The sequence below is a fragment of the Takifugu rubripes genome, chromosome 22 (assembly GCF_901000725.2).
Source record: "Takifugu rubripes chromosome 22, fTakRub1.2, whole genome shotgun sequence".
NCBI lineage: Eukaryota > Metazoa > Chordata > Actinopteri > Tetraodontiformes > Tetraodontidae > Takifugu > Takifugu rubripes.
This window is the reverse complement of record NC_042306.1, coordinates 7618648-7642763: the sequence shown is the minus strand read 5'-3', so window position 1 is coordinate 7642763 and position 24116 is coordinate 7618648. Positions and strand designations below refer to the sequence as shown.

The following is a 24116-nucleotide window of genomic DNA, read 5'->3' as shown; positions in this document are numbered from 1 at the left end:
GAAAACAGGAAGGGATACACCAGCTGGACACCAGTAACTTTACTTTGACCCTTTAAATGGTGGCTTCACTCAGTTTTATCTCTTTAGTTTTCACTGTAAACTTTTGCATTTGAGACCAAAGCCTCAAATTTAAACATTTTATTGGTAATTTGCCAAAAGTAAAAATGAAATGCAAGCAGAAGACATGAGCAGAGAAGTTTTCATTGTTCTGAAATGTTCCCCTTAGAAGGTGTACGGTAATCTGGTAGTTTGTGAGTGGATCAGAGGCCCCAACAGACTAAATATTTATGTGATTTTTCTCAACCACAGGTGGAGCTCGGCTGTCCTTTCAGAGCCAAATATCCCATAATTAAAAATACACAAGAGGGTGAGAGAAGCGACTAATTATAGCAATTTTTTTTAACTTTGCCTCAAACCGATGACAAACAGACCGATGAGCAGAGGAGATGAGAAAAGGACCTGAAAAGAGAAAAAAAATCAACAATCAGACCTTCATTTTCACTATAGGAAGAGTGTGAACATGATTTCTTTTGAATAGCATATTTTCATTTGCTAGTAGATAGATGACAGTTTATTATCTAACTAGTTAGGCAACTACACTGCAACGAGTATAGGTGGTGGTAGCTCAGACTCTTGGGAACTGGGCTGAGAAGCAGAGGGTTCTTGGTTCAAGCCTCAGGGCAGACAAAACATGGAAGTTGTTCTGGTAGTAGGGTATGGTGCCAGAAGACCTTCAGAGAATTGCAGAAGTACCCTTGAGCAAGGTACCGAACCCACAAATGCTCAGGGCCCCGTGATCTGGTGACTCATCCAGGAGTGGACCCTGCCTTTGCCAATTGGCTACCCTCTCCGTGACCACGGAAGGGATAAAGCAGAAGAAAATGAGACACTAAAAGTACCAAAACTGACTCATTTTTACAGTGTTAACAAATGGGAAGAATTACTGTATGTTTAAACCTGTTTATTCCTCACACTCACAGGTTGCCATGTTTGGTGTCTGGGCTCTAATTTACACAGTAACTCTAACCGCAAAGGATCAAATTCAACGTATGTTTGGCTCTCAGCAAGTTAGATAAAACAAGCAAGTTCTGGTGCTGCTTTCTGGGCTTTACAGTATTCCTTGTTTTAATACACATATTAGGACCCTCAAGCAGAAAGTGCGAAGACTAGAAAGGAAGTGGTATTCTTGTAAAATAGATAGCTATCATGTAGCCTGGAAAGACTGTCTGGTAGTTTACAAAAAGGCTGTCCGTAAGGCTAGAACAGCTTATTTTTCTTCTTTAATTGAAGAAAACAAGAATATCCCCAGGTTTCTTTTCAGCACTGTGGCCAAATTAACCAAGAGTCACAGTGTTTTAGATCCATGTATCCCTTCTTCCCTTAGTGGTGAAGACTTCATGAGATTCTTCACTGATAAAGTTCTAGCTATCAGAGAAAAAGCTAACCAGGCCATCCCAACAACTGGACCATCACCAGATGTGCTGACTGTGGGAACATGCAGGGTCTCCAACGAGCCCTTAAACTCCTTCACTCCTATATATTTTTTCTGAGGCGTCATTGCTAATTCATAAATCCAAGTCCACCACGTGTCTTTTAGATCCTATCCCAACACACCTGATGAAGGATGTTTTACCAATGAGTGGCTGGAAGCTGGGTGAGGGAGGGGTGAGCACAGGGGAGCGAGGTGAGGAGGCAGTGAGCACAGGGGAGCGAGGTGAGGGGGCAGTGGGCACATGTGAGTGAGCAGTGAGCGCAGGTGAGGGCACTAGCGGGGCGTCCGAGTGGTGGCTTGTTCCCGCGAAGTGGCGGAACGATCGGAAAAGTGCTATGAAGGACAAGGGGGACAGTAAAACCGAAAGGCTGGAGGATGCAGCCGCAGGCACAGGCACAGACACCAGTGACTGAATGGTCCATGTCGGACTGCAGCGAATTGTCCGGCACAATCCCAGACGGGCAGGAAATTGACTTGTACCCTCCAAGCTTGTTTAAAAAGTTCCTTACACAGACCAAGGGCATGAAAGGCCTTGATCTGGGAACATATTTCCCTGACAGGAATGCGAGAGACTGCATTCCATGCATACAGTGAGTGTGAGAGGCTCACTGTGCTTTTTAATGTCATAAAAGGTGTTTTTAATGGTTTTAATGAAACCTTTTCTATTAGAACTTTTATTTTTGGTGCAGGGTACAACAAAGCTGCTCGCAACAAGTGGCAACTCCTAAATTGTATCTGTGGTGAGGCCAAAATGGCAATTTACATCTCTAGGAAAAACAAAATTTCAAAAACAGGAGATAGTGAGGCCGCCTCTGTGTGGCGCTGCAATGTCCGGTGTAGGCTGAGGTTGGAGTTTGGTTTTTATAAAATGATAAACGACCTCAGCCAATTCCGCGATAAATGGTGTCACAGAAATGTACTATGCAGTGTTACGGAGGATCATTTGCACTTTGCACACCCCCTTGTGGGATAAATTGTATTGTTGTTTTCTTAATATTTATTTATTTATTTATCTATCTATTTATTATTGTGGTTATTATTGTCTCCTCTCCTCTCCTCTCCTCTCCTCTCCTCTCCTCTCCTCTCCTCTCCTATCCTATCTTATCTACCTGTCCACCTGTCCTCCCCCCTTCTCCTCTCTCTCTACCCAGCTGGCCATCAGCAGGACGGTCCCCCTACATGAGCCTGGTCCTGCTCAAGGTTTCTTCCTGTTAAAGGGGAGTTTTTCCTTGCCACTGTTGCTTGTTTGGGGTTAGGCCCTGGGATTCTGGTAAGCACCTCGAAACAATTTTGATTGTAAAAGATGCTATTTAAAGAAAAATTGATTGATTGATTGATTTATGGTCAGGCACATCCACAGCCACAGGAGCAACAACTCCAACCCCGGAACTGGCTTACTTTATCCAACTCAACGGTAACCTAACAAACTGAGGATACTGGGATCCCCAGCAGGTGACCTCCAGTGTGTCCTTTTTGAGTTAACGGACCAGTCTATGAGCACTCACAGCAGCTGCAGAGCTTCCAGGGCTGACCTGTCTCAGAGTACTGCTGTTCATCTGAACCCAGAATGTGGTGTAGTCCTGAATGATGCTGGCGCTGTACACAGGAAGACAGATCCTGAGTAAATGAACATCAACAGCTACAACATTTGCTTGCTTTAATCCTGGATTCAGCACCAGACTGATGTATGAGCACAGGATGTCTCACTCATGTGATGTTAGTGCCTACCTGAAGTAGATATCTCCATAGTTACTGTTGTTAGGGGCCTCCCACGTCAGCTGGACTTTCTTCCTCTTTTCTCCTGATGCCTGTGCTATAGTCGAGTTCTGTATTCCCCAAAGACACAGACAGACACCATCATTAACCTTCAGGATGCACCACGTGCACTGTGTTCTTACTGACCTCATCACACATCACACAATAATGCTAAAGGGCAAAATAGTGAGAAGTAAAAAGCACATGGACGCAATGTCATAATTTACACTCACCTTCTTGTTTTTACAGTGCAGAGCTGTGAACATGCTGGTGTTAATGTTAGTGAACTTTCCAACAGGCCAAAGCACATCTGGAAGCAAAGATGCAAACACATGTGTAATATGTGTCAAGGAAAGACTCAGAAACCCAGCCAAAATGTGATTGATAATGAAATGGCTCTACTTTCTAGCAGTTTGGAAATTGGAAAACCTTTCATCTGAAATGATTAAAACTGCTGTCTAAAATGTACCATTGCCCTGTCTCCTGCGAGCCTGCACCAGGAAGCCCTGGAACTCTGTTGAGCTGTTCTGCACCACCTCCAGGGTCACTAAAAGTAGAGAGAATCATGCATAAATTACAGCAGGGCAGATCAGTCTTGGAAATCAAGTTCACTCACATGTGATGAGCCCACCAGGCCTGTAGGTGGCGCTGGAAGCAGACAGTATGACTGGCGGGGGGCTGGATGAGGGTTTAAAGGGTGGGTGTATGGGCATCATGTTGTCACAGGAGAATGCCACCGAGCCATTAGGGAAACACGCACACTCCTCTGCACACCAAACACACACTGCAGCAAGGAGCAACAAGGCGGCTTTTGGAGACATCTTAAATAAAGATTTCACACATGGAAGAATTCAGCTGGCAGCATCACACAAGTTTCTCTGAATAAAGAAAGCATTTCAACATGCACACCCACACCCACTGAGCAAACGAGCTTTGGCACAGGTACAGATGATTCTGGTTACTTTTTAAAATTTCCCTTTGCATCAGTCAAACTATCAGCCCGAGAAGCTGGAATTCAGAATAAAAGCAGAACAGATTCAATTTGGTTTGACAGCTATAGTCTTTCTTCTGGTTTGACTCAGAGGTGGTGCAAATCTGATGTGTTGGCTTAATCTAGCATTCATTTCAATGACCAAATAGGTGTGATTGTAGTCTAAACTGAATTTATTTTATGGTTTTGATTATATCCAAATTATAAGCAAATTCAAAACATTTGGATTCCAGTACCCATCAGCTGATGCTTCTGATGTCTCACTGCTGGTCTCCAGCTTCTTTAACACACAAATGGCATCAGCGCACCACAACTATTCCAATTTTGGTACTGAATCAATGCAATGAGTTTTAGCTTGTATCCGACCTGATTCTGGCGAGTATGTAAATGGTTGCTCACCTCTTCTCTGCACCAGTCTGTTGATCTTCAGATCTCTGTGAACTGCATTAACACCAACTCACAATCACACTCTCAGTTGTTGGTGTGCGTTCGCGTGTGTGATTCTTGTCCAGTGGGATGACTGAATTATGAAACGCTCAACTGAACCAGAACAAACGTTTCTAATGATGGTGTAATTCACACCCTGACCCCTGCTTCCCCCCACCCCCCCCCCCACACACACACATACACACAACCTTAGTAAATACATGGTGACGGTGGAATCTTGAAATCTGAATTTTTCTCTTTGGTTTTCAGATCTTTACCTGCTTATTGAAATGTTTTGGAAAAATCCCATCAATTTGAGAGCAGCGACACCAGAGTGTTTCCACACATTAAAGAGCTTATCATAACATCATATCAATCAATCAATCTTTATTTATACAGCGTCTTATACAATCAAAATTGTTTCAAGGCACTTTCCAGAATCCCAGGGCCTAACCCCAGACAAGCAACAGTGGCAAGGAAAAACTCCCCTTTAACAGGAAGAAATCTTGAGCAGGACCAGGCTCATCAAATCAAATCAAAGAGAGGAGAAGGGGGAGGACAGGTAGAGGAGAGGAGAGGAGAGGAGAGGAGAGGAGAGGAGAGGAGAGGAGAGGAGAGGAGAGGAGAGGAGAGGAGAGGAGACGTAGAGTGAAGGGGAGGTAGAGGAGAGGAGAGGAGAGGAGAGGAGAGGAGAGGAGAGGAGAGGAGAGGAGAGGAGAGGAGAGGAGAGGAGAGGAGAGGAGAGGAGAGGAGAAGGAGAAGGAGGAGGAGGGGAAAGAGGAGAGGAAGGGAGAGGAGAGGGGGAGGAAAAGGAGAAGGAGAGGGAGGGGGAGAGGAGAGGAGAGGAGAGGAGAGGAGAGGAGAGGAGAGGAGAGGAGAGGAGAGGAGAGGAGAGGAGAGGAGAGGAGAGGAGAGGTGAGGAGAGGAGAGGAGAGGAGAGGGGAGGGAGAGGCACAGAGCACAGAAACACACACAAAAATACGATATACAATCACTTCAGCGGGGCCGGAGGTCATTATGCAGCTCCGAAGGCGGCGATACCTGTAAATAAATAGAGAGGGGGGGGAGCAGAAAAACTACACAAGAATCAGCATAACTAGTCTGCTTGATGAGGAGGAGGAGAGGAGAGGAGAGGAGAGGAGAGGAGAGGAGAGGAGAGGAGAGGAGAGGAGAGGAGAGGAGAGGAGAGGAGAGGAGAGGAGAGGAGAGGAGAGGAAACCATGACCCAGTGGGGTGACAGAGGCCTGTCAGGTGATCATGTTTCCGGACCCCGGCAGCCTTGGCCTATAACAGCATAACTAAGATGTGACCTAACGATTAGACGACCCCCTAAGTATGATAATTTGTCTATCTATGATAGTAACTGGAACTACAGAATTAGCAACAATAAGCTTTTTCAAAGAGGTAGGTTTTCAGTCTGATCTTAAAAGTGGCGATGGAGTCAGCCTCCCGTACCTTGACAGGGAGCTGGTTCCATAGCAGGGGGGCCTGGTAGCTAAATGCTAGGCCCCCCATTCTACTCCTAGAAACTCTGGGAACCACAAGTAGATCAGCATTCTGAGAGCAGAGCGGTCTATTGGGCTGATAAGGTGTCACTAGCTCCTCCAGGTAGGATGGAGCTAGGCCTCTGAGAACCTTGTAGGTCAAAAGAAGGGTTTTAAAAATTATTCTAAATTTAACGGGCAGCCAATGAAGAGATGCCAGTACAGGAGTAATGTGATCTCTTTTGTCAATACCTGTCAGAACTCTAGCTGCAGCATTTTGTTTCAGCTGGAGGCTTCTTAAAGAGTTGTTTGGACACCCTGATAATAAAGAATTACAATAGTCCAGCTTGGAAGTAACAAAAGCATGAATTAACTTTTCAGCATCATGCTGCGTCAGTAGCTTCCTAATCTTTGTGATGTTCCTCAGGTGAAAAAAGGCACTTCTAGAGACTGTATTAATGTGTGAGTTGAAGTAGCGTTTTTGGTCAAAAGTTACTCCAAGATTCCTCACAGAGAGACTAGATGTTAATGAGATACCATCTAGAGTGATCATGTGATCTAATCTATCCCTGAGAGGTTCAGGACCAAACACCATGACCTCAGTTTTTCCTGAGTTAAGGAGGAGGAAATTTGAAGACATCCAGGACTTTATATCTTTAAGACAGGTCTGAAGCTTCACTAACTTCTCTGTCTCCTCTGGTTTCATGGATAAATAAAGCTGAGTGTCATCAGCATAACAATGAACATTTATCCCATGCTGCCGAATAATGTTCCCTAAGGGAAGCATGTACAAGGTGAAGAAGATTGGTCCAAGTACAGAACCTTGAGGAACTCCATGGCTAACCCTACTGTATGAGGAGGGAACACCATGGACATGGGCAAACTGGTATCTATCAGATAAATATGATCTAAACCAGTCTAGCGCTGTCCCTTTAATCCCAATCACATGTTCCAGTCTATGTAACAGGATGCTGTGATCAACTGTATCAAAAGCAGCACTGAGGTCCAGCAGAACCAGCATAGAGACCAGTCCATGATCTGAAGCTATAAGAAGATCATTAGTAACTTTAAGAAGTGCTGTTTCTGTGCTGTGGTGAGCTCTAAAGCCTGACTGAAACATCTCAAACAGGCTGTTCCTCTGCAGGTGCTCCAGTAACTGAGTCTCCACCACCTTCTCAAGAATTCTAGAGATAAAAGGAAGGTTGGATATCGGCCTGTAATTTGCTAAGTCATCAGGATCCAGTGATGGTTTTTTAAGCAACGGCTTAATCACTGCCACCTTGTAGGACCGGAGTACATAACCTGTCACTAAAGAACAATTGATCTGGTCCAGGATAGAACTGCCTATCAATGGTAAAACATCCTTCAACAGGTGTGTTGGGATGGGATCTAAAAGACACATGGTGGTCTTGGATTTCTGAATTAGCGATGGTGCCTCAGAAAAATATATAGGGCTTAAGGAGTTTAAGGGCTCGTTGGAGAACCTGTATGTTCCCACAGTCAGCACATCTGGTGATGGTCCAGTTGTTGGGATGGCCTGGTTAGCTTTTTCTCTGATGGCTAGAACTTTATCAGTGAAGATGCTCATGAAGTCTTCACCAATTTGGCCACAGTGCTGAAAAGAAACCTGTGGTTGTTCTTATTCTCCTCAATTAAAGAAGAAAAATAAGATGTTCTAGCCTTGCGAAAGGCCTTTTTGTAAACTAATAAATGTAAAAGTGATCAAAGAATGGTCTGACAGGAGTGGGTTCTGAGGGAACACTGACACATGTTCTACCTCAACACCACCAAGTCAGAACTAGATCTAAGGTGTGGTTGAAGTTATGAGTTGGTTGGTTTATCTGCTGGAGGAAACCAACTGACTCAAGTAATGAAATGAAGCCATTTCTAAAGCTGTCATTTACAATGTCTGCATGGATATTAAAGTCTCCAATGATAATGACTTTGTCTGTTCTAAGGACCAAGTCAGATACGAAATCAGAGAACTCAGACAGGAACTCTGAATGTGGCCCAGCAGGGGCCGATATACAACTACAAACAGAAGTGGCTTTTCTGCCTTCCAGTTCAGATGTGTGATGCCAAGATCTGTCCTGACATTTATTGTGCTGATCTGAAGAAGAGAAACTCACATGCACATCACATCCAACAGTAGAAAAAAGAAGACAAATAGAGAAAGTGAATAATAAACCTATCATAATGGAGGGAGTTTAACATTGGTGCCATTGAACCAACATCTGAGGAGGACCTCTGACCGGAGTTTTGAGTACCCTGGATGGGCTGTAGACAGCTGGTGTCAGTCCTCAGCCATGCGTGTGGTTTCTTTTGGGTCATGTTGTGTCTCAAATGGAACAAACCTCACATGGACACACAGCAGATTTAGCTTTCAAAGCCTGATGTTCATGCAGACAGAAGAGTCCGACACAGAAACGGCACGTATACAGCCGATCTTTATTTGTTATGTGTGATACAGTCAGAAAACAACAGCAGCTCATCAACAGTCAACCCTGCCGGGTCAGACTTCTGTACCAAACACACTACAGATCCACACACAGCTATCATATCTGGAATAAGAAAACAGAATAAATGTCACTTTTCAAACAACTCTCACTGCCTTCTTTATGTATTCTGACAAACCAGATTCCTCAGAGATAAAGAATGTTTAGTTAAGCACCATTTCAGAGGAGTATTCCAACAGTTTAGAAATGTGAGGAGAGGAATGCTGGATTTAAATGTCCAAATGAAACGCTTTTAGGCTGATTCACCATGTTGCTGCTCACCTCTGCGCAGCTCTCCTTATCTTGATTTATAATCTAAGGTCACAACACAGAAGCAAGAATTTATACTCAACTAATTATTAAAAACATATATAACATCAGGTAAGATGGATGGGGGATGTCCAATAAAGAAAAAATGTGGGGGAAAATACATTTTGTTGAGGAACATAATAAAAGATTAACATTTTTGCTCATAATACTCTGTAACTAAAACATTTTCCACGCATCAGGGTAAATACAGTATGCGGGTTTTCAGTCTTGCAAAGTGGCCGTATCACATCCGAGATAATAAGATGTTTTTAAACATAGTATTGACTTGAGCCTTGAATTTCCTCACAGTATTTGCAGCCCCGGACAGCTGATATCAGCTCTAACACACTGGGTAACCTCAAAGTGGTTAAAACACATATCGAAACACTTTCTGTTCAGAAGAACTTGAAAAGAACACACTTCTGATTGCCAAACTATTACATGTACTGAATTATTGATTTGTTCATTAAATTAATAACGAACATGAATATTAACTTTAGGCCTTGTTGAAGGATTTTATTTACTGTGGGCAGAGCTTGGGGGAGTTAGCAAATCCCAGCTGTCAACAGCTATATCTTCTTTTAGTCAGGTAAAAAGGCGATTGGATTTCAAACCAAAATAACTACTTCTTTGAGATGATATCTGAGATGTGACCTGCTGCTTTGAGTCGGTTGTATGTGCAATCCTGGATGTCGGTTTTGTTTTCCTTCCAGTTAGCATCATGATGACGGTGGTGGCATAAAGGTTGGTCTATTCTGAATTGAACTGTTACAGTCAAAATGGTGAGTATCAAGAAAAAAAAAGAAAAGCAAAGGAAATTAAGTGTTGCACATCACATCCTGAAGCTAGTCCGTGTTCACATTAGCAGGGAAGAGGAGGTTTGTAGTAAAAACCATCTGTACCAGTCTGATTGCTTCAAAAACAGTTCCATTTGTGAGATTAAAGCTATAGATGTGCTCTCTACTGTGGTTCTCCTGCTGATGGAAGCAGTCGGAATGACTTTGCCTTTAGTAATTACAATACAACATTGATAGACAGAAACAGATAAAGTAGGCAGAAGGATAGAAGATGAACAAATAACAATGACATCAGTGATTGCAGGGGTGAACAGTTAAGGTTGTAAGGCCTTACATTGCTAGCAGCAGGTTTGTTGGTAGTACCAGTATGAATGTAATGTGACCTTTGGTACCAGTGGTTGGAGGATACAGTACAGTCATCAGGGTCTTGCTGCCTTGCAGGACTGGCAGCAGGCCTTTCTGTAGTACCAGTGAGAACACAGTTTCACTTTCAGCACCAGGGCACAGTTTGCAGTCGGTTTATCTCGACAGGAGTCATCTATTGGAGCAGAGGCTACTGAAGATACTGCTGGTAAATACAGAAAAAAGGGATTCCATGGTTTAGAAGCAAGAGCTGATCCAGTGGGACTCTGCTGTGATGCATTTTGGATCAGGTGCTGAACTATTGCATCAGCTGCATGAAACATTCTGTTTGTTAGCGTACCTGTTGGCTCTGGTTGACAGTTGTGGGTCTCACAGCTCTGTCTGGCTTCTGGCTTCAGGGCAGAGTCACAGCTGTGGCCTCTGGTTACCAGATCCTCCCCCTGGTAACATTTGACTTCTCGAACCTGAACACCGCGCCCACACGTCTTCGTGCACTGTGGGGGCAAGAGGAACAGATCAGCCTGCACTGTACTATGGAGGAAATCTGATACAATCCAATATCATGTAGTTTACCAGACACAGAAAATAATCATGGAATTTTTTTTTTTTATTTTTTTTATAAAACCTTTATAAAGGAAAATTGTGTTAATTTTATTTCAGGATTTATAGTCCATTGGACACATGTTCAGCTTTTTTCAGAGGCTGTAAAGTCATTTTCACATCAGCCATTTTGCCAATCACAGGTGCTTTCAATGATGCTCTGCTCCATATGGAACAGACATTTGTTCATTATTCTTATGTTTACATATAATTTAATGTGATTATGACTGCAGACACAAAGGTCTGCAGGACAAATGAGTGACAGCAACTGAAGTTTAGTTCTTTAACATAAACTAAACATGGAACTCTCAGTATAAAGTTTACCTGTGACCAGGATGTGGTGAACCATTTAGAGCATGGTCTCTGGAAACAGGATGAGGTGCTCTCTGGTTTGTTGCTTTTGTCACAGCTGCTCTCTGGAAACTCTTTAAATACACCAGCTTCCAGTCCAGCACACACCACCTGACGCTGACGCACACCACGGCCACATGTGGCATTACACTGACAAAAACAACATTTATAATGAGGTTGGAAAACAGTGGCTGAAAATGGACCACATTTTTAACAGGCAGCAGGGTTATGTCGCCCTCTTCTGGCAGAGAGTACAATAACACCAATACTGCTGAGGAAGGCAAAGGTTGCCCTTCAGATACAAACAATGCCAAAAAAGTCGTCTATATTTTGAATTATTAGACGAAAAGAAAAAACACAAAACAATGCCAAATAAAAGCACAACCCTAACCCAAACAACATGGCATATATTATTCTTTGATTTGTTGCTAGAAACATAAAACACCAGACAAGTTAAATATATTTGGCTTTTTGTGGAATTTCATATTGTGAGTATATGAAGTCAAATTCCATCAAAAGTTTAAATGCTGGTAATTCTAGGGTTAAGCTGCTTGAAGGCAATAAATCACTAATGGTTTTAGTATTTTCTTTTAATGTTCTACATCTTTCTGTAAAATATTTTAAAGATATTGAAACTGTATAACCATTTTTATATATCTAGTCATCTTATATTAGGAATTTGTTCAAAAAGTATCTGTTCTCTTTATTTCAAGATTTCTTTCATTTCATCTTTTTCTAGCATCTGTTACAATCAAAATTGTCCTTTGCTGCTTTACAGAAACCAAGGGCCTGACCCCCAACAATCCACAGTGGAAAGAAAAAAAACTCCCTTTTAGCAGGAAGAAACCTCAATGGGGGGGGACTCGGTTTGAGCTGTTTTGCCACAGTGCTGGTGTCTGCCAGTGGGAATCTGATTCATACATATGCACATGTAAGAGCATCAGAAGGAATAACTGCTCAGGTCAATACTCATCAGGTCATTGCATCAGAAGCACTGCGCAGCTGGATCATGCCAAGTGTGAGGATGAGATTTGCTTTAGACAAGAAATCCAAGCCAAAAATACATTAAATAATTAAGTAAAATTCAAACACAACTCAGGACTAAGATTGTTATAAAAGTCACTGTGTGTACAAAGACAGGAGACATCCTGGTGGTCAAAGACCTGTTGCTGTTTACCTGTTGCCATTCCTGTTCCACCCAGTGGGGCGCACAATCTCGGTCACCACATGGATAGATGGCCAGTGGGCGCAGTGTCTGGTCACACTGCTCCTCTGACATCACAACCCCACCTGAGGATTTACAGCTGACTGCACGCATCATCCTTCCTTCTCCACACACACCTGAGCACTGACATAAACACAAGGTACCACTGAATTGGTAAAGCGTTCTTCACTAGGGTCTGTGTGTGTGTGTGTGTGTGTGTTAAACTCACTGGTCCCCAGTCAGATACAGTCCATCTCCTGTCACAGGGTGGGCCTTCACATTCCTGACTTTCTATTGGCTGGGAGGACCTGTTGCATGATCTCATGTCAGTGGAGCAGCGAACTTCTCGAGTACGGACACCTCGGGAGCCACAGCGTGCTGAGCACTGACACACAAACATACACAGCATCACGTAAAACACATAAAACAAAACACAGAAATAAGAAAGAAGCAATACTAAAAACTCTCCAACCTGTAATAAAAGTAACTGATATAAACCCCTCAAACAGGTGTCTGGATTATTTATACAGATCAAACACAAACACACACACACAACAAAATGCTAATGATTGGTACTTTTCTGAACAGCATTTACAGATTATGGCTGACTGTCTTGTGGGAAGTGAGAATTTTCATAGTTTGAAGGATCATTTTGATTCCCATACAGCCAAAAAACTCATTTTGAAATGAAAGGTTCTGTGCCCTTGATCAACTCATCTTCTTGTTTGATTTGTTTTTTCCCCCCAACATTTCAGCTCCTTTTGTTCAAGTCTTTGAAGCCTTTGTTCTAACCTCACCAACCCCAAGAGGGAATTAAGAGAAACCAGCTGAGGCACCGAGACACAGCCCCTCTTTGTGGATATCCCACGGGAATCCAACTGGCTGGAGTCTCTGGGGACCAGCTAGCACATGGTGAAGGAATTAAACATCTCAGTTGGCCTGAGAAGACATCAATCAGCCAGAAGGAGCAGAAACATTTTTAAAACATTCCAGCTGTTTGGCTTTCACACTTAAAATGAAAGATTTTTAACCCCGATTACGTTGAATCCATTTATTATTACAAATAACAACACAAGTGAATGAATGTGAATGTGAATACTGAATTAAAATCCTGTTTAAAGTTTGAAATGTCATCAGAAAAATAAATGGGTGTGGTGGTAGCTCAGTGTGTAGGGGTTCAGCAGGTAGCATGGAGAAGGTGCCAGTACACCTTCAGAGTAACACCAAGGTAGCCTTGAACATACATATGGCCCTGCAATGTGCTGGTAACTCCTTCAGGAGGTACCATATGTATCTGGAATAGGTCCCAGAACCCTCCTAGTGACCTGGAGAGGGATTTACCAGTCAAGAAAAAGAAAAAAAAGATATAATCGATCTTTGTTGTGTATGGGATCCAAATCTAGATCAGCTTCTCCACAAAAATTATTTATGAATTTCACTGGAATTTAAAAAAAGAATCAGTTGTGTTTGCGATAACACATACTTGAGGTGTATTATGTCAGAGTTTACCCCAGTCCATCATATTCAGCATGACTTTTGCCTGAGCTGCTTACCTCTGACCAGTCAGACACCTCCCACTGGGGTCCACAGCTCTGGCCAAGGCACACCTTCCTGCTTGCTGGCTTGTGGAGGTCATGTGACAGACACAGCGAATCATAGACAGAGGAGTCCAGTCCAGGCGAAAGCATCTTCCAGCAGCGCACAGTGCGATACTGGAAGCCCTCAGCGCAGGTCCGAGAGCACTCACTCCAACCACTGGTCTCCCACCTGCAGATATAGTGATGGAGCCTCAGCTAAGAATCCATTTAACAAAACTTTGGGGTCACATGATTTATCTGTATTACAATATAACATTTGCCAAAACATGAAGCTCATCTCATCTCTATATATTGTTGCTGTTTCATCTCACAGACGATTAAAACTTTTGACTAATTAAAATTAGTCCAAGGCAAACATAACCAGTGAAAAAGTAAATTCAGTGATACCTTGGAGGACATTCCTTCCCAGTGCAGAACTCATGCGTGGGCTCTGGTCTGGTCACAGAATCACAGAAACGGTCATCCACTTCAGTGCCATCATACCGTATGCAAAGAGCGTAACTGGTGACTATACCTGGTAATACACAAAAACACAGTGGTCAATAACCAGGAACTCTTTATGGTACCCTGAATATGAATCCAGAGCAGTACTAGGTAATATCAGGAGGTTTCTGGAAGGCTTTGACAGAACAGTGGGTTGGGTTGAGTTGGCTTGGTAGAATCAGCTGCAAGTCAAGGATTTCTTTTACAGTCAACAAAAAAATAAAAATAAAAAGACTCTTTAAAGAGCGTGTGTTAAAACAACACCGAGTATGTTTTCTGGTTCACCTGTGGTGCAGGTTGAGCTGCAGGGAGCGTAAGCAGAAACCTTCCAGCGGTACATATCTGCCAGACTGACATCTGTTTCCAGGCCCAGGTCAAAGTTATTGCTGTGGAAAAACAAATGGACATTTTGGATTCAGACTTTTGACACAATCTAAGTGCACAAAAACATTTTATATAAGATGAAAAAGGACTGTGGTAAAGCATGTATGGGGAATTTATTGAAGCCAAGATTTTCCACTTAACATCAGACAATAGAAAAAATATGAGTACTAAAATACAAACAACATTCACATAATATCTTTACACAAAAAAAACTTCTCTCACCTCTCAGTGTTAACTCTGTGGACCGCAGAAACCTGTAGGAGCCGCACCAGTTTGGTGGCATTTGTGTCAGAGTGTGAGTCTGACTGTAGGTGGGTGACGGTGATTGTGGGTAAATCAGAGCCGGTTTCCAAAGTTCTTTCAGACTCAGAGCGAGTTGCAGATTCAGACTTATTTTCTACATCAACTGTTGTTGGAGTCTGTTCAGCAGACTGAATGTCAGAGTGTTTATCTGACTGTGTCTGGTTGTTTTGTAAATCCTCTTGCAGCAGATAGGGGGCATCCTCTGGTCTGACCGCAGTAGCTGGATGAAAACCTCCTGGATGACCTCCTGTGTGCACAAAATAAACTTATCAGTATTGTGAAATATCTACTGCTGATTTTACTGATAAGCAGAGTGTCCTTCAAGACACCTTTCTTTCTGTCCAATCCCTGAGTGAGTTCCCAGTTCCTCTATATGTATAAAAATAAAGTTAACATTTTGATAATATCTTCTTGATATTCCAGGAGAAGTTCCAGGAATTTTAAAGAAGCTCATCTTTAATGTTTAACTTGGCTTTATGACCTGACAGAAACATTATGCAAAATAATTGGAAATGAAAACAGAAAATAAAAAATGTTTGAGCTTCGGTGTGTTTCGCTTCACCAGGCTAGAAATTTGTCTGTAGGGCAAAAATGATCCAAATGTGGAAAAGGTAACCACAGACAGCATAGATGAGTTATTTCTGTCAGACCTGCTACATGAAAATCTGATCACTACCTGGAAAAGAGAGCAGCACAGGCTCTTCATCAGCAGTCGAAGGCTCATCAACCGAATTGGTGGAACTTCCTAATTCAACAGAATAACATGTCAAATACAAATAAATATAAGTTTGGTAACATTTTATGAATATAAAGGGGATGTTTATTTGACAAAAGTGCAAGTACACCCTCAGAATCTCAGAATGAGTTTTTCAACATGGACTTACGGTAGCCAGACGGAACTGGAGGCTGCTCAACATCATTATGACTGTAGATATCCGCTGGCTTATACAAGAGAATGGCAGCAGAGGGGGGTGGGCTGGGGGTCTTAATTTCCCACACTACTTCCTCCACGTCTTCCTCTTCGTGTGATTGGCTGTTGTAGGGATGGACGGTTGTGCTGCCTCTGCTGTGGTTTGTTGCTAGAGGTTGATCCTCTCGGATGTGCTCGTTCACCTCATTAAAGGTTAGGTTGCCATAAGAGTTTACAGGGTCAGGTTCAACACCTCCTGTTGATGTGGCATCAAGAGATGGAAGGGGCACGGTGTACTCGTAGGTGATGTGTGGTAACTTCCCATTCAAGTTGTAGTACTCCATGTGAAGATCAAAATCACATTTGATATTTAATTACTTAATATATAAGTTTGAAATTTAACAATGTAACTCCTACTTATCTAAGAATAATAATACTAGATCTGTGTGTGTGTGTCCTTACCAGGACATTCAGGCCTTGAAGTGTTGGTCCTTGGGCCATAACATACTCAAGTCCATCTGAAAAGACGTTGCTTGGCCGTCGATATTTAAACACTGTTCCCGCCACGTGGAAGTTTTGTGGGTTGTCAAACAGACTGTTTCCATTGAAAAAGAAATGACCAGCTTCATCTGATAAGGCTAGAATTAGGAGGGGCAAAAAAATCACAGGATCAAACCCCCAAATTTGACTAAGTACATTAATTTTTTCAAGGGTTGGTGTTACAAGAATATTTACTTACTGGTTCTGAACAGACCAAATTACATATTATCCGTTTTGGATAGAAAATCTAAATATTGTACGAGAGTTGTAAATCTAAAACTCATACCTTAAAATGTAATTATTTCACCATCCTATTTTACTATTGTATGCTATAACTACTGATTTTGCGATCAGTTTAATGACCTTATAGGTAGGTTCTCACCCAGGACATTTTCAGTCTTGCGTTTCTCTATGATCTGAATGTCTGAAGCTCCAGCTGGAATGTTAGTGATGAACACGTAGCCTGTTGGCAAAAATAAGAACATTGTATATGTTTATGGTTGTCTGTCATCCAGAGGGATGGAAAAAACCTTTATTCTATATAGTAGCCAGTTTTAGACACCGAAGACATAAAATGCATAAAAAACAAATATTTTAAAATACCATGAAAAACCTGATGGCACTAACTCCATTTTGCACTTTTGTAGTATACAAATATATATAGTTTGGGGTTCTTACTGTCCCAACTGTTTGAAACAATACTGGGATTAAATTTCCTTCATCCATCTTCTACTGCTTATGTGAAGCTGGGTCATGGGGAGAACCAGCCTAAGCACTGAGGCCCAGACTTCACTCTCCCCAGCCACTTTGTCCAGCTCGTCCAGGGAATCCTGAGGCACCACCATGCCAGTTGGAAGATACAGTCCCTCCAGCATGTCCCTGGTCTTTCCTGAGGCCTCCTTCCAATGGAACATGCCTAGAAATCCTCACCAGGAGGTGTCAGGACACATCCCAATCAAATCTCTGACCCACTTCATCTGGCTCCTCTGGGTATAGAGGTGCTGCTGCTCTACTCTGAGGTCCTCCAAGATGACCAAGCTTCTCACCCCGATTCTACGAGAGAGCCCAGTCATCCCACAGAGGAAGCTCACTTCGCGTTCCGTTTTTTGGCCACTACCCACAGCTGGGGACTATAGGTGAGGGTCGGAACATAGATCGACTGACAAATCTATGTTAGAGATAGATAACAAAGTTATCTATTTACAGGACCGACACCGGTAAATATAACATTTTAATTACCTTTTGACTCACAAAAACTCAATAGGTGAGCATGTTCAAGCAGAAAATCACGTGAAAGTTAACAGCCGGATTACAACCAAGGAGATGTCACATATGCAATCCAAACAAAACATGTTCAACATCAGATATATGCTGTATGTATGAGGCAAATACTCTTGAAAATAATGCACAGTGGTTAAAACATCGCCTTGCTCTATGTAGAAAACTGCTGTGGAATTAGTCCAAAACACTGACACTTGATCACTTGATCACACTTGAAGGTACCATTTAGCTCCAAATACATTTTACTTATTTATGAAGTATGAATTTAAGGAAGTGATATTATTGTGTGGAATACATATGTTAATCTTAATGATTAGAGAACGATTAGAAAGTTAGATCAACCCTGGTTTTCTAAGTTCGTCACTGTAATCATTTGAGTATGTTCCTCCAACCAGTAAAGTGAGAGCAGGAACCTTCTGCAAAGCTGCACTCTGTAGCTGTCCTGGAATTCTATGTCACGCTCTGGCAACCTTTCATCGACAGCTCTTTTAGCATAAAATTTATGGGGGGGGATCTTAACTGAAAGCAGTTTCCTGCAGTAGAAATGTTCCTACTGACTCTTTGCTGAGATCAGGCCAACTTGTCTGAAGACAAAAATAGTCAAAACAGAGTGTTTCAAATACAGTCTTTTAGAATGATTATGGAAACTGTGAACAGAAACTGTGAGGTTTTACTACATGAACGTGTGTGTTGTGTGTGTGTTACCTAACTGTGTGAGTGCCTTCCTGTAGGATCCAGAGATGCGTTGGCATGACGTCCCATTGCCTCCACAAATGCCACATCGGTCTACAGCCATGCTGCTATACAGTTTGCCATCACAGCCCACTGGCTGACAACAACACACAGTAAAACACTTCAGAGGAGTACCGGTAGCTTGTTCATCCACTCTAGCTGCATACATGAAGCGTAAATTATGCACAATAATTGACTGACACAAAAACAATGATAATTGGTGTTACCTGACATGTCCCTTCGATACAAACTCCGTGGTATTTGGTATCACGGCAGAAGGTACCATCTTGAGCTGGAACAAGCAGCTGACGCTCACCATTGATGGTTGTACACTGCAGGTCACAAGACTTGCTGGAGATGCTAATGTAATCAGCTACAAAATATATATACATATATTTACATGAAAAAAGAGATGACAGCTAATGTAGAATTAAAACTAAAATGAGAGATGGACAAATATACCTGGATAAAGTGGTATCCACTGGTAATATCTTCTGCCAAATGCTTTTGAATTGAACTGGGAACACTGGTGCTGTTTGAAGCTAACACTGGGGCTGGAACAAGCCTGAAGAAAAGTTTTATTACAGGTGCAGTAGACGATTTACTTTCAGTATGCTTTACTGTAATGGCTTACCTTGCTTGGACAGAGTTGGTATTGTTTAGATGAACCAGCACAAATTGAGCCATTGGGATTTTGTGAGCTGGACAGTCTGATAAAACACATGAGAGGAAACAGGGCCAATATAGGACAGAACAACAGAACAGAAAAAAGGTTAAATAATTCCTGTATCAGAATGAGACCGCAGATGTAACTGTGCTTTAAATTAGCTACTGCAGTGTCACTTTTAATTATGTTTTAAGACTAACATGGTAGTTTACAAACTAAAATTATGTCATACAATTGAGATAACACAATTGTATGCTTACATTAGAATACCGGTAAATGGACTGGTTATAGTGGGACGGGGTGGGGGGTGGAGGGGGGTAAATCGACTGCCAAACTATGAGCCAAACTATAACTGAACTGTTATAGTGGGACAGAGAGAATAAAATAACTGTCTACAGTGGGACAGAGAGAATAAAAGGACTGGTTATAGTGGGGCAGAGAGAGAAATTAAACTGGTTTTAGTGAGACAGAGAGAGAAAATGGACTGGTTTTAGTGAGAGATGGAGAGAAAATGGACTGGTTATAGCGAGACAGAAAGAGAAAATGGACCTGTTATAGTTGGACATTTTCTGAATGTGCAGTTTAGGCTGGTAAGCTGGTTTGGCTGTACCAAACACAAACAGGTTTGTAATACTGTTTATACACGGAGAAGAATGTACAGAACTGCAGTTAATGCATCTGTCTTTTATTAACATGATAATGGCACCACCCCAACACACACGCGCACACACACACAGACACACACAGACACACACAGACACACACAGACACACACACACGCTCTTTACATGTCTCCTCCTTCAGCCCATCCTCCTCTGCCTCAACTGTTGAGGAAAGACAGCAGGAGGTGAGCAGGAGGTCACTAATGCTGCTTTTCCACTGCTCTACATCTACCCTCACCTCGACAGCTCAGACTTACGGGGTAATTGTTGGATGTGGCACACATACACAAATGATTCTAATTGCACTCAAACTGGGTTGTCCGTTGCGCCTTCTAGGTCTTTGTAATATCATCCCTGTGGTATATACTACACTCAGACTTGAACAATGAAATTGCTGTATTTATAGTTCTCAGAGTGGTTCAAAGACATGCTGAAGGCACAAAACACCAGTCTGTTGCAAAGGAGAAAATAGGAAGCTTTTAGTGTTTATGTGGAATAGGATCAGAACAGCAACACATATATTAAAATTAGACTTAAAATATGATAAAAATCACAAAAAGCTGCCAGGAGGTAAACATTATCTAGTACCTCTGAATCCTACGGGGGGGTCCTATTTTTAAATGCCTAGGATCAGGTAGTAAATTTAAACCGAGGACTAGAATGTCATGTGTAAAAAAAAAGTGATGAGAGGATGGCAGCTGTGCAGAGGCAAACAAGAAAAAAAATGTAAGGGGTGGAAGGGATGGAGGGTGTATAAACAAGAGAAACTGAGAGTGGGGAAAAGACCTGCAGGAAAGAATGGGACAGGGCAGGGACAAAGACGGGGGGAACAGAGGGAACGAATAGGGAGATGAAAGGCAAACAGTAAGAGCAGAGGAGTGTTAATCTTGGTTGACAGAAACTTCCGCAAGTCTGACACGGGGAGGTCAAAGGTAACAAGATGGCTACAAACACACATTCTGTCAGCACCCTATCTCCACTCTGTCAGCACCCTATCTCCACTCACCCCCACACTCAAAAATCACTTCACTAAAGCATTGGATTTAGCTTTGCTGTCTGTGGTTCAAACTAATTCAGATTTGTAACTTTTGAAAATATTATAAAATGAAAAGAAAAACCTTAACTTTCATATTTCAAAAATATACATCAGATATTTTTAGTTCCAAACCTTATTATGAACCTGAGACACATTGGAAAATAACAAAGTACACAAGCATCTGGAGAGAGCCGCCTGTCAGGGTGAAGAGTCTGGACTGTGTTTCAGCTGCTTACAACTACTAACTTAAAGAAGAAAACTAAAATGTAGGTTATCATCTATTTTGTTTGGAACATTTTTTTTATGTAATGCAGCTCTTTATTTTAGATTATTAACCACACTACCTTTGTATAAGACAATGTCTTCCCTGACTCCTTACTCCTCCACCACAACTCCTGGAACAAGAGGACCAGCTGGACCATTCTCCCCACCACTGGAACACCTCCTCCTTCAAGAAAATGCACAGCAATAAGCAGCAATAAGACAATCAACCAAGTTCCAAAAGTAAGAAATGTAATATCAACTTGTACACAGTCACTTTGCATCATTCGTTACTTAACATCAGCCTATAATGAGTTATTCAAATTTCTGTTCTGTAAACTGCTCAGGCTGCCATCTCTATCACATGCTCCTCCTTTATCTGGTTGTGGAGTATGAGCGAAATCAAATCAAATCAATCTTTATTTATATAGCGTCTTATATAATCAAAATGTTTCAAGGCGCTTTCCAGAATCCCAGGGCCTAACCCCAGACAAGCAACAGTGGCAAGGAAAAACTCCCCTTTAACAGGAAGAAACCTTGAGCAGGACAAGGCTCATGTAGGGGGACCCTCCTGCTGATGGCCGGCTGGGTAAAGAGAGGAGAGAGGAGAGGAGAGGAGAGGAGAGGAGAGGAGAGGAGAGGAGAGGAGAGGAGAGGAGAGGAGAGGAGAGGAGAGGGAGAGGGAGAGGGAGAGGGAGAGGGAGAGGGATAGGAAGCTATTGATAGAAAATCTCAGAAAGAACTAATCTTACGGACGGACGGACGGACGGACAGACAGACAGACAGACAGACAGACAGACAGACAGACAGACAGACAGACAGACAGACAGACAGACAGACAGACAGACAGACAGACAGACAGACAGACAGACACAGATAGATAGTGTGTAATGTACCTTTTTCTCTATCTGTTTTTCATCCTGACCTCTAAATCTGGAGGGCTGCAAATGGTTGCTCCACTGCTCCAACCTCCCTTCACTTCTGTCCTAGCACACATACGCGCACAATCACACATACACACATTTTCAATATGAGGACCCACTATGTGGGATTATCTCAAAATGAAACTTTTATGTCTTTGTAAGTGTCAACATTTGTTCATGACAAGATTCAATAAAACCCAATTAGATTATTGTTTTTAAAGTTACAGATCATAAAGATTTTAATGACTTCCATGAGGATCTGAAGATTGTGTCTTGTGTGGCTTGTTAATTCTTAACAATAAAAAGTAGTCTCAGCATGTAGCATCAAATTCTAACTATGCTCAACTGTGAGAATAATAACAAACACGACTGTGGGATTGTGTAAAAGGCTGCCAGTGCAGCATCAGGTTGCTGATGTAACTGTCAAGTGCTGCACATGGACAAAAACAAAAATCATTAGCAAACTTCCTCATCTACAAAACTAGAATGGTAGTTACTAGAAGGTGCCACTCCACTCTGCCTTCTACCTGCCAACCATTATGGAGGATCAGGCAAGAAACTACTTTCTATGACTTTCTAAGTCTACATGTCGAACTCCTTCATATTGAGAGAAAAAATTCCAAGACCAAAATCCTTTCTCAAATGAGAAGTCCACAATGTATGGAACTAGACACCACAGGTCTGTGGATGGCAACCATACAGTGTTGCATAAAATAATAAGAGTAAATAGAAAGGAAAACGTAAGGAATATTATTAACACCAAGGTTTCGTTATAGGACAAACCATAACATAATAGCAAACACTATAACAGCTCGTTTAATGCAAATTTGTGGGGAAAGTGTCACAAATTGCATTCAATAATTACACCAGTATCGTCATCTTAATAAACTCCTTTCATTTTTTATTTTTTAAATCGTCGACAGCCCTTCAATTTACAGAGCTGCATCCCACTGGGCTCCATTCAGCCAACAATCAACTGCTCTCGGAGCTTCGCTGAAGGAAACAGTGACATTCCCGCATTTGGTAACAGTTAGCCTACCTTCACAAACACAATTAGTTACACTCCGGTTTAATGGTTCTGAAACACCGACCCGTCGCGCCAAACCAGGAGTTCACTTCACACATCAACACTCCTACAGAAAATGTCTCAGTTCAGTGGAATATAGCTCATCTAGACATGAATAACGTGAAAACAGAACATTGCCTGGACGATATGAAGCAGGCAGAATCAAAGTGACAGACTTCAAGGCAAACTACCCAGACACAACCCCCCACTTCCATATACCCAGCCTGAAAATGGCTCTCAGATAAACGACAAGCTCTTCTGGCAGCTATCTACCTTAAGAGGCCAGTTGTTGGTCAGCGGAAGAGCCGGGAGTTGTAACAAGAGGAAGGAGCAAACCGGGAGAGCAAAGCCTCCGTTCCCGAACATGGTTCATTCATGTCAGGGACCGAGAACGCTTCCCCTCCCATCACCTTCTCTCCCCTCCTCGCGGCTCTCCTTGTGCCCTCCTTACCCCTCCCACTTCCCAGCCCTCAAGTTTTAACCGCGCCCATGTGCCAGTTCGCGCGTATTGTAGCCGCGCCTCCGGGTCCCACTCGCTCAGACGCGCGCGACGTCGAAGACGTTTTTATAGATAAAATCGTATTCGTATCATACGAATTTACTCATGAAAACGTTTGATTTAATTCGACTGTTTCAGTATCTGTCTTTCTCACAGACATTGATCCGTTACTTGCGCCTGTCTCTTTTTACCTGTAATTTGCACAGTTTTCAAAAGTAAAAAAGTGAAATAATTATTTTGTTTATTTACCTGCTTGAGCAAATAAACACACTTATTAAAATCAACATGATTTTTAATCATCATGGGATGGGGGGGTCGGGTAAACAAAAACATGCTTTATGTAAATAGTTTCTACACTTATAATCTAGTACAATAACATTACAAACTACACATAATGTATTTATTACTTATTAATATATCTGCAGTTGCTGCTTCTTTTGCACTTATGGTTAGATGCTAAACTGCATTTTGTTGCTCTGTACCTGTACATGTGCAATAACAATA

The 24116-nt window shown here is 42.2% G+C and overlaps 2 protein-coding genes across 4 annotated transcripts; both read right to left on the bottom strand.

Annotated features, from left to right (window-relative positions):
* Positions 1-28: 28 nt before the first annotated feature.
* On the bottom strand, positions 29-4816 carry LOC115247892 (putative ferric-chelate reductase 1). The gene is made up of 7 exons (XM_029830814.1): positions 4638-4816; positions 3864-4068; positions 3717-3794; positions 3481-3557; positions 3221-3318; positions 2998-3088; positions 29-459 (listed from the first exon to the last, which is right to left on the bottom strand). The coding sequence occupies exons 2-7, from the start codon at positions 4066-4068 to the stop codon at positions 400-402; spliced, it is 609 nt and encodes a 202-aa protein (XP_029686674.1). The 5' UTR covers positions 4638-4816; the 3' UTR covers positions 29-399.
* A 3760-nt stretch (positions 4817-8576) lies between these two features.
* Positions 8577-23544, bottom strand: LOC101071394 (ADAMTS-like protein 2). 3 transcript variants are annotated; one of them, XM_029831524.1, is made up of 20 exons: positions 23387-23544; positions 22021-22110; positions 21208-21311; positions 19133-19208; positions 18961-19063; positions 18726-18871; positions 18472-18595; positions 16868-16948; positions 16408-16583; positions 15920-16283; positions 15712-15780; positions 14955-15282; positions 14634-14734; positions 14253-14379; positions 13821-14034; positions 12497-12652; positions 12241-12411; positions 11037-11213; positions 10453-10606; positions 8577-10317 (listed from the first exon to the last, which is right to left on the bottom strand). In XM_029831524.1, exons 1-20 carry the CDS (start codon positions 23477-23479, stop codon positions 10169-10171), a joined length of 3003 nt encoding a protein of 1000 aa, XP_029687384.1. In that variant the 5' UTR covers positions 23480-23544; the 3' UTR covers positions 8577-10168. The 3 variants fall into 3 exon arrangements, with proteins under 3 accessions (XP_029687384.1, XP_029687385.1, XP_029687386.1); XM_029831525.1 differs by having other exon boundaries at positions 8577-10314; XM_029831526.1 differs by lacking the exon at positions 22021-22110.
* Between the last annotated feature and the right edge of the window lie 572 nt (positions 23545-24116).

What these genes read in the sequence shown, in the direction of transcription:
- LOC101071394 (XM_029831524.1), bottom strand. Translation starts at nt 23,479, where the DNA reads ATGTTCGGGAACGGAGGCTTTGCTCTCCCGGTTTGCTCCTTCCTCTTG. An exon ending in AAAAACAGATAGAGAAAAAG is followed by an intron (nt 21,312 to 22,020) that starts GTACATTACACA and finishes ATTTTCTTGAAG; the next exon opens with GAGGAGGTGTTCCAGTGGTG. An exon ending in TCACCACATCCTGGTCACAG is followed by an intron (nt 10,607 to 11,036) that starts GTAAACTTTATA and finishes TTGCCCCCACAG; the next exon opens with TGCACGAAGACGTGTGGGCG.
- LOC115247892 (XM_029830814.1), bottom strand. Translation starts at nt 4,068, where the DNA reads ATGTCTCCAAAAGCCGCCTTGTTGCTCCTTGCTGCAGTGTGTGTTTGG. An exon ending in GCCTGGTGGGCTCATCACAT is followed by an intron (nt 3,795 to 3,863) that starts GTGAGTGAACTT and finishes CTCTACTTTTAG; the next exon opens with TGACCCTGGAGGTGGTGCAG. An exon ending in CTGGAAGCTCTGCAGCTGCT is followed by an intron (nt 460 to 2,997) that starts GTGAGTGCTCAT and finishes TTCTCTTTTCAG; the next exon opens with GTCCTTTTCTCATCTCCTCT.